General features: G+C 39.8%; 1 protein-coding gene across 20 annotated transcripts in view; it reads right to left on the bottom strand.

Moving 5' to 3' along the window:
• The window catches only part of LOC102994299 (zinc finger protein 177), an 87,843-nt gene that overhangs the window by 51,913 nt on the left and 23,567 nt on the right, over nt 1–12,363 (bottom strand). For 16 of the 20 annotated variants that reach the window (XM_055081012.1, XM_055081015.1, XM_055081043.1 and 13 more), the window contains 5 exons: nt 7,866–7,951; nt 7,125–7,251; nt 6,598–6,690; nt 5,895–6,085; nt 5,306–5,466 (listed from right to left, as the gene is read on the bottom strand). In XM_055081012.1, coding sequence (XP_054936987.1) covers nt 5,306–5,466; nt 5,895–6,085; nt 6,598–6,690; nt 7,125–7,251; nt 7,866–7,951 — 658 coding nt within the window. Of the gene's footprint in view, nt 1–3,447; nt 5,471–5,894; nt 6,086–6,597; nt 6,691–7,124; nt 7,252–7,865; nt 7,952–12,363 lie in introns of those variants that run through there. The other 4 variants (XM_055081074.1, XM_055081075.1, XM_055081076.1 and 1 more) reach the window with 4 other exon arrangements.

Raw genomic sequence — 12,363 nt, 5'->3', positions numbered from 1 at the left:
CACTTATATGTAGAACCTTAAAAAAACAAACTAGAATGCATGCATAGACAGATTTATGGTTGCCAAAGGAGGGGAGAGTGGGATGGGATAAATGGGTAAAGGTGGTCAAAAGGTACTAACTTCTAGTTATAAAATAAATAAGCCCTGAGTACATGCAAAATACAATGTGGTGACTATGGGTAATGATATTGTATTGTATATTTGAAAGTTGCTTAGAGAGTAGATCTTCAAAGTTCTCATCACACACACACAAATCTGTAACTATGGATGGCGATGGATGTTAACTAGACTTAATTCGGAATAGATATACAAACATTGAATCATTATGTTGTACACTTGCAACTAATATATGTCAATTATATCTCAACTTTTAGAAACTTCAAAACGTGTGACTTTTTAAAACGTGTTACTTTTCAAAAAATCAATATAATGGAGAAATAACAGCCAACGCTCTAGGTTAAAGGAGACTAAAAGACACAAAACAATTGCCGTATATAAACCCTGATTGCATCTCAGATCCAAAGACACTCAAAAGTGTATTTCAGAACAATGTGGAGGATTTTAGTTTTCACAGAGTAGATACAAGGTGACATTATTACTTTAAATTTTCTTGGGGTAAATAATAGTACTGTGGTTTAATTAGCACAATGTCCTTACCTTTAGGAGATGCGTTACCAAGTATTTAAAGGCCAAGTATTAATACATGGCTGCAATTTATTTTCAGCTTACTCCCTCGAATAGCTCACCAAAAATGTAATTATCTAGAGAAAGAGAGCAAACATGCAAAATGCCCAAAATGGGTGACTCTACTTCAACGGACATTAATTGTACCGAAGCTTCACATTTTATTTAGGTTTACGACTTTTCAAACGAAAAATGTGGGGAAACAGTACTTAGACGAAACATCCTGTTAATCAGAAGTTCAATTATCCTAGATATAGGGTAAAAAAGCCTCCATCCGTTTTTCTTGGAATCCTATGTTTTTAAGTTTTGTGGGGAGGTATAGGTTTAGGAAGTTCAGATGAAGAGATAAGGGAGCATCCTTGCTTCTCTTTTGTAGAAAGAGTTGTGGCCTATATAAACTTATATTTCTATACAAAAAAACGCACCCCATAGACATCCATGAAAGTACATTTCTACCTGAATGTAATGCGCCAAAAATAAAGAACGCGCAAAGATAACGCCAAATTCTCAGACGAAACTTCTTTTTTTGCATAGAAAAGGACACAGAGGCCCTTTCCCTAACTGCTCACCGGCATGTGCCGGCATCGCCGCGTGCGTGAGGACTCGAGGACGCGGGGCTGGAGTCAACGGACCCTAAAGGCGGAAATTCTTTACCTCTCGAAGAAAAATCACGAAGGCTGCTTTGGAGGCTTTTGAAGAGGGGAGCACAGGATGAAACCTAAACGACCCCGCGGAAGCGCCCTTACGATATTTCGCCGGAACGGCCTCTGGACCTGGCCATTCCGGGAGGCCCCGAGGCCGCGGCGGAAGTGAGCGGCGCAGGCCTCTCTAAGCAGACCCCAGGGCGGCCTGGGACAAACTCGTTCTAATTCCGCCTTCCACTTGCTTTCCTCTCCTACGCGCCAGCCTACCGGACGCCGGCTTGAGCCGAACCACGACCAACCGGAAACGGCTCAAGAAGCACCCGGCCAGCAGCGGAAGAGACTGCGGCAAACGAAGTTCGCCACTTCCGCTTCCGGCTAGGGAGGGGTCGGAAGAGGCGGGGTTTCTGCGATGGCGCCGTCGGCCACGTTCGATCCCTTCAAGTGGAGAAATTCTAGTTTTCTCTGGCGTGGGTACAGATGGGTTCCGGGTGGGCTAGGGACCGAATGAGCCCCAAAGACAAGGTTGAGGCTGGAACCAGTCCTTAGGCGGGGCTGCTGGTGGGGGGCGCGGTCTGTTTCTGAGGCGGGGTTGGAGGTGGGATACGTCTTGTGCATATTTAGATCGCTGAATACTGGCGCCTGAAGGGCGTGGCTGCGGTCAGGGACAGGGACCCACCCCAAGCAAGCACATCAAAAGGTCTTCGACGTGCCTCGCCCCTCGTTCCTAGAGCCCTAACAGTTATTTTCTCATATCGATAATCCTGCCGATCCATGAAGTAGTCTGTCTCCTCCGGTCAATTCCACAAGGCAGGACACAGTGCTAAACTCTAATGCTGTCCCCTGCATCTGGGGGCTTTTCATTGTTGTTGTTAAATCAGTAAGCAATCGAAGACAGCATTACGTTTGCTAGACCTCAAAACTACTTGGCACGTAAGATTTAAAGTTTCCCCTTTCTTTTGGTAGGGGGTGGGGGGATTGCTTGTAGCCTCGTAAAGCCCCAGCCTTTATACTTAATTTTTTTCTTTTAGTCTCTTGTGTTTCCCTGTTTTTTATTTATTTTTTCATTAGACATTTACCTGCTAAGCTCCTGGTGGTCCCGACTGACCCCTGCTGTGAGCAGTGGCCTCCCTTTCTAGACTGTCCCAATCAACCTCAGGGGGACTGGATTCCCCCAAGGTGGGGGAATCCTTATTTTGTAACAATTTGGTTTTCAGGAGGATGCTCTTACATGTTGATAGGCAGCGGCACTCAAGAGAGCCCAAGCACACTGACCAGGAGATTTACAAACTGATTTGAGTTGAGAAACCTTCTGAGGTTTCTTGGGAGCAAGAACAAAATGTTCCTTCCCCTTTTCCTTTTTCATTAAACATTGAGCCACCAGTCTCTATGGATGAGATCCCTCATATCCCACTAGATTGGGGAATAAATCACTACAGAAGCAAAGCAAGGAGCAACAGAGAGATAGGTGAGGGCTGCTGGCGTCTTTGGTGGGGAGAGCCACTGGGGACCTCCTGATCTCTTTGTCTCCCACAAGGGATGTCATGGAGGAGATCTCTCTTGGTGTTGCAAGGAACATCATAGTTAACATGGTGATGAAGAAAGGTAAGTTGTTTCTGGTTGTCCTTAAAAATCGTTAGGCATTAAATGTTATCCACTAGGTCAGTAGCTCACATTTATATCAAGTGAATTAATGAACATTCATTATTAGGGGGAAAAGGATAAACACTACATAAGAATGAAAGGACAATTTACCAGAAACATATAAAATGGCTACATTTTTATGCATCCAGTTATACTGCCTCAAAATAAAAGATAGAATTTTAAAAACAATATGACTACCCACAGTCATACTGGGGCATTTTAACATACCTATCTCAATAAAGGGGAGATCATGAGATAAGGTTTGTAATGATACAGATTTTTAAAATACAGTAAGATTTATCCATCAGATATACTGAAAATCTGTTATACCCAACAAATTATAGAATACATTGTTTTCAACTATACTTGAAGGATTCTTAAAACTTGACCATATGAGATGTATCAGTTGAGACTGAAATCCACTGAAACAGACTCTTCCCACAAGTGTTAAATCAGTTAGTTTATTTTTTTTCATGTTACAAGAAGTCCAGAAATAAGCAACCCACAGTTGCTTATACATAGCTAAATAATATCTTATGTCCTTATTATATAATCAGTAGTGTATGACTGTCATCCTATTGGTCTATTCTCTAGGAAAAAAGAAGAGATAAGACAAAGGGCAAATAGTAAAGTGAAAACGCCAGATGCGATGCTCCCATTTCCATGGAATTCTTTAGAACCCACAAGCAGTGATCTCTGCCTCCTTTCTCATTGACCAGGACTGTGGGCTCGTGGGCACTCACAGCTGCAAGGAAAGCTGGGAGATGAATCCTTAAGAACTGTCCACACTGCTAATTTGAACACAGTTGTAGTTTTGTTACTTGAAAGAAGGAGGGGAGGAATGGATATTGGGACAGCAACTTCTTGTGTCTCACACATTAGGCCATGTGGCAAGTCTCTAATAATTTTCTGTTTGAATCTATGTCTTATAGAATCTGTATCACGAAGACCATGCATTCTGTGCATAATGCAATTAATTTAGAAATCTATAACTAAAAGATAACTAAAATATGCACAGTCTGCACATTAAAATATATATTTCTAAATAACCTATAGTTTGGTCCAAGACATCTTGATGAGAAATGGACAATATTTAGTACTTAATTACAGTAAAAACATTATATATCAAAACTTTTGTGATGTAGATCAAGGGGAGTTTAGAGTGCTGTATAATCTTTAATACTCATCAATTAATGAGTTGTCACACTTTAAACACTCACTGATAAATACAATCACAGAACCATAACATTTATAAGGTTGGTCCCAGTATAACATGACTTAAGAGCTGTGCCTGAAGGCTTTCTAAATTGATCACAATAGGGTTTCTCTCCAGAGTGAGTTCTAAAATGAGTGAGATGTGAAGGACCCCTTAAAGCTAGCCTGTAGTCCTTTCATTCATATAGTTTTTGCCAAGTATGTATTCGTTTGTGCATTATAAGGTTAGTGCTGGTGCTGAATGCTTTTCCACACTGAATACATTTATAGGGCTTCTCTCCTGTGTGAGTTCTCATATGTACCCTTAGGCAAGAGGAATTCCTAAAGGCCTTCCCACATTCTTTACACTCATAGGTTTTCTCTCCAGTGTGAGTTCTCTTGTGCACAATAAGATAAGAGCCTGTGCTGAAGGATTTTCCACATTGATTACACTCATAAGGTTTCTCTCCAGTGTGAGATCGTGTATGTTTCTTAAGGGATGACTGATCAATAAAGGATTTCCCACAGTCACTGCATTCATAGGGTTTCTCTCCAGTGTGGGTTCTCATATGTTTCTGAAGGGATGAAGGAACAGTGAAAGCCTTGCCACATTCCTTACAGTCGTAGGGTTTCTCTCCAGTGTGAGTTCTTTTGTGCACATTAAGATGAGAGCTCTGGCTGAAGGATTTTCCACAATGATTACACTCGTAAGGTTTCTCTCCAGTGTGTGATCTCACATGTTTCTTAAGGGAAGACTGAAAAACAAAGGCTTTCCCACAATTGCTACATTCATAACGTTTCTCTCCAGTGTAAGGTCTCACACATATCTGAAGGGACAAGGGGCCAGTGAAAACTTTCCCATGTTCACTACATTTTGAGCTTTCCTCCACAGTACACATTTTTTGGTGGAAACTAAGGGAAGATCTTTTTCCATAGTCACTGCATTCACAGAGTTTCTCTCCAGTAGGTATTTGTTCATATACTGAAAAGGAAGAGTGTAAGTTGAAGGGCATAAGATGTTGATTACACTCAGAAGATTTCTCTTCTGTGAGAGTTAAGTGTTTCCTAAGGGATGACTCTTGATTGAAAAATTTTCCACAACCATTAAATTCAATAATTTTCTCTCCAGTGTGAGTACTCACATGACTCCTAAGAGTTGAGGGATGGCCAAAGTCTTGCCCATATTCTTTACATTTGTAGCATTTCTCTCTCTTGCAATATCTCGGACAAATAAGGTGACAGTTCTTTCTGAAGAATTTTCCACAATGATTAAATTCCATTGGTTTCTCACCAGGGTGAGTTGCTGCCTACAGAATAAGGAATAAGTGATGACTAAAGGCTTTCTCACTTTCATCACAGAGGAACTCACTCCCATGTGCATTCTGCCATATATATGAAGCATATTATTATGACTAACATTTTTACCATTTTCAGGGTGTGTGTACACCTTTTGCGCTATTCTTTCAAGTTGAAATAGCTGAATACTCTTCCCAAGGCCCCATGGTATTCATTCCCCTCACAGGGCATCCTAAATATAGTTTTTCTAGTCATGTGTGAAGAATGAATGAATTATTTATTAAATACTTAATAACTGAATCACAGTTAAGTAAATGTTTACTTTTTGATATTCTCTGCAAGGCAGTAAGTGTTGAGGTAGGTTTGGAGATTTCTCCAATTTTATGGGATTCATAAAGGCTTTCCTGAAGCAGCTTTCTGATGAGTGAATTCCACTTGCCTCAAGTGTCTCCCCTTGTTTGTCTGCTGCTGCTGTTTAATTCCTTGAAATTCACAGAGTTCTCCCATTCTAAAAAACCAGGAATCATTTCTAGTGAATCTCACCATTTTTATGCCATTGGAAGTTTTCTCCCCAGGAACATTCTGCATAAGAATTGCGTCTTTTGATTTAAGTTGAGTATCCCGGTCTGAAAGTGAATGGGGAAATTTTTTATAATTATTGGGAGAAAAAGTAGGGATGAAAGAAAAAAGGCAGGCACGCTATGGATTTGTTTTCAAATAATAACACTAAATATAGGAGGAAAATGTGAAAGAGAAGATGCAACCAGTGACCAGAGAAATTAACTTAGGAACTTGGCTCGGGAAAAAAATGCCAGTGATAGGGACAAGCAATGGAAATGAGAGGTACTTTACTAAGGATTCTGGAGGCTTGAGACAATAAGAGAAGGTATTATCTGGAAAGCAAGTGGGGAGAACTGAACAAAAAGTATTCAAGGAATTGTGAAATTGAAAGAGTAATTAAAATAGTTTTTTCTTTGAGACCAAATGGAAGTATGAATGAATGGAGAGATGGTGAAAGAAGGAAAGCTCATGTAATGGCCTCTGCCTTCTTTCCCACAATGACTGACATTCCCAACTGTATCACCCCTCACAGGCTGTGGCTATTCCATACAATGACCCCTTTCTGCCTGGGGCTCACCTCTATAAGCACACTGGAGAATTCCTCTCTGCTCTGGCCTCAGCTCTTCCTGCTCCACCTCAGTGATCAGACTGTGTTTGCAGAGATGATACTCTGCTCATGGGGAAAGAAACACGATGTGGGGAGACTGAAGGAAACAAGAAATCTTTCCACAAAATTGATTCCAATACTTTGGTTTTAAAGGATTCTGAAGATAGGCAAGTGTAGCTTTAGGAGCAGCAAAAAAATCAGATTATATAACTATTTCACAGTGCCCCAAAACAGACACACACACTCCTTGTCCCACACGACCTGACCCTTGAATTCCAAACCCAAGATCTGTAAATTACCTAATTTTTTTAAGGATCGAGAAAATACAATCAGTGCATTTTCATGGGAAGCCACGAGACTGCCCCACAAGGGTAGGAACTATCCATTCTGTGTTTACCATGTGCTGCCATTCTTTTCACAGTTTCTGGAACAGATATGTGATGAAGAACTATTACATGTATGAACAAATAAATATGAAGCAATGAGGTCAACTTTACCCACTGAGGCCAGGTTCCTAAAGTTCTCCAGCATCACGTCTCTGTACAGGATTTTCTGAGCAGGGTCCAGCAGTGCCCACTCCTCCTGTGAAAAGTCCACTGCCACTTCCTCGAAGGTCACCGAGTCCTAAAACATCACACGTACACAGGTTCAGCCAAGGACCATCTCTAACTCTGAACCAGAAAGATGGCGAATGAGGCTGACAGGACTTGGGAAGGAGACCCAATGTGTAGGAAGCTCAGACATGCTTCAGAGGTCTCTTATTATTTGACCCAAGGCTCAATTCTTGGAACTTTCCACTTTTGTCCTCACTCCCTGGACCATATCATCCAGCAGCTTAGCAGCTTTTCTAACACAGTGGAACTGATATTTCCACAACTAGGTTGTGAGGAATCTGCCAGTCTTATTGAAGATCAAGACTGAGCATACTGCAGAATGAGAAAAATACTTAGAAAATGAATGAATGTCTTTCCTAGTGAAAAAAGTCTTTATTTTCCTTCATGGCACCCAGCAGAATATGGAACTAATACTCACCCTGGAGGATTATCAAAAAAAAAAAAAAACAACAACAAATGTTGAGGCCTTTCCTAAGACATCCTCTATCTCCCATTCTGAGAAGCCCAGAGAACTGGGGAAGCATGAGGCCAGCCTGCTTGGGCTGTGAAGCTGTGGGTCATGGGCAAGAGATGTATCCTTTAGGAACAGCAATGCTTTTTTGGAAACAGTATCTTCCCACATACCTGTGACCAGGTTGTCAGCAATCCTGCAGCCATTCTTCCTCTTGTGTCTCCCTCCTGGCCAGGCTCCTGGCCTGGAGCATGCAGACCTAGAGAAGAAGAAAGAAGCCATGAGAGTCTAGGCCTGACAGATATTCAACACTTACAGGCCTGGAAGCTTCCTCACACTAGCTTTAACCACACACACACAAATGCACATGTATGCACATATACATACAAATAATACAGTACAGATTTTATCTCCCTATCCAAGAACAGTTAGGAATGAGAATACTGTATGTACTTATTTTTTAAACTTTTCCCTAGACTGAACCACCAAAAATGCCTAGAGTCACTCACAACTCAGGAGCAATGAGCACTCTAGTGTTAAAATGCCTCAAAATGCCATCTGTCTGTATAAGAAACCAGGACTTCTTTGGGAAATAGCTGAGTCCAATGTGGAACAAGAAATGTGCAAGATGAGCCTAGAACAGCTAATAGCAGAAAGCAAGGAGCCTACCACACAGGAGAAAACTTAAAAAGGTTCCCACTGGCTTAAGATGGAACAATTTAATAAAGAATAACGACTACAATCAGTTGAAATATACCAAATGTAAAACAAAGCCATGAGTCTATAGTGTTACTTAAAAAAACCCTCAATGGTCACTATCGGAGGTGGCCAGGATATAATTTTGTTATTCTGAAAATTCGTGAAAAGAATCAGCGTGTAGGGCTTCCCTGGTGGCTCAGTGGTTAAGAATCCACCTGCCAATGCAGGGGACGTGGGTTCGAGTCCTGGTCCGGGAAGATCCCACATGCTGCGGAGCAACTAAGCCCGTGTGCCACAACTACTGAGCCTGCACCCTAGAGCCCGCGAGCCACAACTACTGAGCCCACGTGCCACAACTGCTGAAGCCTGCGTGCCTAGAGCCCATGCTCCACAACAAGAGAAGCCACCACAATGAGAAGCCCGCGTACCGCAAAGTAGAGTAGCCCTTGCTTGCCACAACTAGAGAAAGCCCGCACACAGCAATGAAGACCCAACACAGCCAAAAATAAATAAATAAAATAATTTAAAGAAAGGTAATTAAAAAAAGAATCAAGCGTGTATCACCCCGCTCCCTCCTTTATGAACAATATTTTATGATTACCAAGTAGTGTGATAAGGGAAAGCTCTTTATAGAATAATCATAGAAACTTTATTAGGAGCTTCATTTATTATGAAGAAAATGCTAGAATCAGAAAGTCACCATTCTGCAACCACTAGTAAATTAATGGACCCAGGCAATGACAATAAATGGCTATTAAAATATTAGGTGAAAAGTGAATGGGGATGTTTATTTTCAACTTTTAATTTTGAAAAAATTTCAAACTCAAAAGTTGTGAGAAATAGTGTAAATATCATGAACTTCCCTATACCTTTATCAGTTTAACAGTTAAAGTTCTATCACATTTGCTTTCTCCTCTCTGTAGGGGTGTGTGTGTGGGGGTGTGGGTGTTTCATCAAGAATGATATTGAGAGGAATCTACTTGAGAGGAAATTGCGGATGTCATGACCCTTTTCTCCTACATTCTTCAGAGTGTCATAGGAACTTAGAACATTCTCTAACAAACACAATGATTGAAAGCAGGATTTAATATTATTATCTAACATACAATCCATATGCAGAATTTTACCAACTGGCCCAATAATGTCCTTTATAGCAGTCACTTTTTAAACTTCCCATCCAGGATCACACCCTCAAAGTATGTTTCTTTAATCTTCTTTAATCTGGACCAGTCCCTCAGCCTTTCTTAATCTTCCCAGGTTTGAAAAGTCCAGGCCAGATGTTTTACAGACAGCCTCAGTTTTGGTTTGTCTGTTGTTTTCTCATGATTAGATTCACAAAGTTCATTTTTGGATGACATATTATGTGATTGATGCTTGTCCTTCTCTGCATCACTTCAGGAGGCTTCTGATTCCAGTCTTGTCTCATTATTGATATTAATTTTGATCACTTGGTTAAGGTGGTATGCAGCATGTTTCCCCATTAAGTTACCCTTTTTTTCTTTTGTAATTAGCAAGAAATCTGAAGGAGATAATACTAAGTACATGTGCTGGGGAACTTTATAAAGTAAGATCAAGCTGACAATGGGGACCAACTGATAAATCTTAACATCTCAAAAGAGATATCTGGACATCATTAGTTCTGATATGATGTAGCAAAAAACAACACCAATTATAAAATATTTTTTCCAAAAAAATAATCCTAACAAATCCTTTAATTAGCAGTTTATAGAAGAAGGGTAAGAGGAGGAGACAGAGGACATGTTAAATGATATTATACACAGGACATAATCAGACAAATCCAGTTTGGAGGAAAAAGAGGAAGGGAGAACTCTTCCTGATTAAGAGACTTAAGAGGCGTAACAACCCATTGTAAAGCGTGGCCCTTAGATCTTGATTCAAACGACTATAAAAACACATTTGAGACACTTGGGGTTAACAGAACACAGACAGGGTATTAGACGATATTGGTAAAGAGAAAAGCATCCTGGGTTTCGGAACCAAAAAAAAAAAAGAGAGAGAGAGAAAGCAGCCCCTGATATGCAGGAGCTGACCTGGTACTCTCAGCTAGGCCTTGCTGTTGTGATGAGCTGGCCTGAAACTCACAGCAACGTCTGGGTGTTCTGTTCAACACCCAAAACAGCAACAAGACAAGGTCACTCTGTGACCATGATATATTGAGACAAAAGCAAGAACACTCTGTAATTTTGTCTGAACATGGACAAAATATAAACATATTTACACCTCAAAAGTGACCAAACATCCCCCCTTTCTGGCTGATATGAGTGACTGCTGCTTGTTTATCAATTATAATTTTAGCCTTAGTATAGTTTTCTCCCTTTGTAGGTAACATTTACTAAGATGCCCAACACAGAATACCCTTGCACCCTACAACATCCAATCCAGAACTCACCCCAAAAGCACCTAGCATAAGCCCCAATTCTTTTTTTTATAGGTTAGAAAAATGTGTGGGGTTTTTGGTTTGTTTTTTTATATTAAGGCTTTGTAGTTGCATTTACTAAGTTCCTGGTTTCAGCTGTCATCTTAAAAATATATCCCTTTAAGTTATATGATTTTAGGTTCTCAATTGACAAAGGTCAGCTAGACATTGACAAAGTCTAAAAAATGCCCAACATTGACAAAGAAATTAGTTTGAAAACTAGAGAATCTGCCTTCAAAAATAGCTATTTCTACCAAAGTGGAAAAAAGGTATTGTTGTTGGATTAAACTACAATTTTAGTTTAAATACCACCATCCCTCGGGAAATACCACTATAGCTTGAAAAATCACATTCACTTACAACTCACACTCTTGATCCTTGAAGTGACATTTTATAATTCCAATACGCAGTATGCTTCTGAGTCAGTAGTTTTATCCTGGATGCCCTTTAAAGCAACCTTTTGAATGTTAAAATGATGTATGACTTTTTATTAAACTTACTAGCCAATTTGCTAGTATGTATATCAAGAGCAATGCCCCCCCCTTTTAAAAACAATATTTATTTATTTATTTGGCTGCACCGGGTCTTAGTTGTGGCACGTGGGATCGTCAATCTTCGTTGCAGCATGTGAGATCTAGTTCCCTGACTAGGGATCAAACCCAGGCCCCCTGAATTGGGAGTCTTAGCCACTGGACCACCAGGGAAGTCCCTCCCCTTTCTTTTTTAAAAGTAATTTTTAAATTTATTTTAATTGAGATAACAATGATTTATAAAATGTTTCACGTGTTCAAAACCAAATTCCTTAATAAGTCTTTTCTAACACTCTCTTACTGAGATATCCCACAGTTCACCATGGTGTGCATTCTGCCTTGCTGCAGTAAGTAATAAATCCAACTTGTTTAACTCTGTGTGCCCCTGGTGGTCTTTAGCTAAAGACCACTGATAACATCAAGAAATACTGTTAATTTGGGGGTGTGTAATAATGGTGTTGTGATAATGCTAAAAACTTCTGTTAAAAATTTTAAAATTTTTTTAAATTGAAGTATAGTTGATTTACAATGTTGTGTTTCAGGTGTACAGCAAAGTCATTCAGCTATGTTTGTGTGTGTATATAAATATATATATACACACACACATATATATATTCTTTTTCAGATTCTTTTCCTTAATAGGTTATTACAAGATATTGAATATAGTTCCCTGTGCTATACAGTAGTAGGTCCTTAATTTTTATCTATTTTATATATAGTTGTGTGTATCTGTTAATCCCAAACTCCCAATTTATTTAAATTAGGAATTAAATTAAAAGTTTATTTTTATTAAAGAATTGTCGTCAACCCTCAGAAAGGGCGAAAACATTTGCAAATAAAGCAGCTGACAAAGGATTAATCTCCAAAATTTACAAGCAGCTCATGCAGCTCAATATCAAAAAAACAAACAACCTAATCCAAAAATGGGCAGAAGACCTAAATAGACATTTCTCCAAAGATGATATACAGGTTGCCAACAAACACATGAAAGAATGCTCAACATCA

The sequence above is a fragment of the Physeter macrocephalus genome, chromosome 2 (assembly GCF_002837175.3).
Source record: "Physeter macrocephalus isolate SW-GA chromosome 2, ASM283717v5, whole genome shotgun sequence".
Classification (NCBI taxonomy): domain Eukaryota; kingdom Metazoa; phylum Chordata; class Mammalia; order Artiodactyla; family Physeteridae; genus Physeter; species Physeter macrocephalus.
The sequence above is the reverse complement of the archived record's forward strand: the minus strand, read 5'-3'. Positions and strand labels throughout refer to the sequence as shown.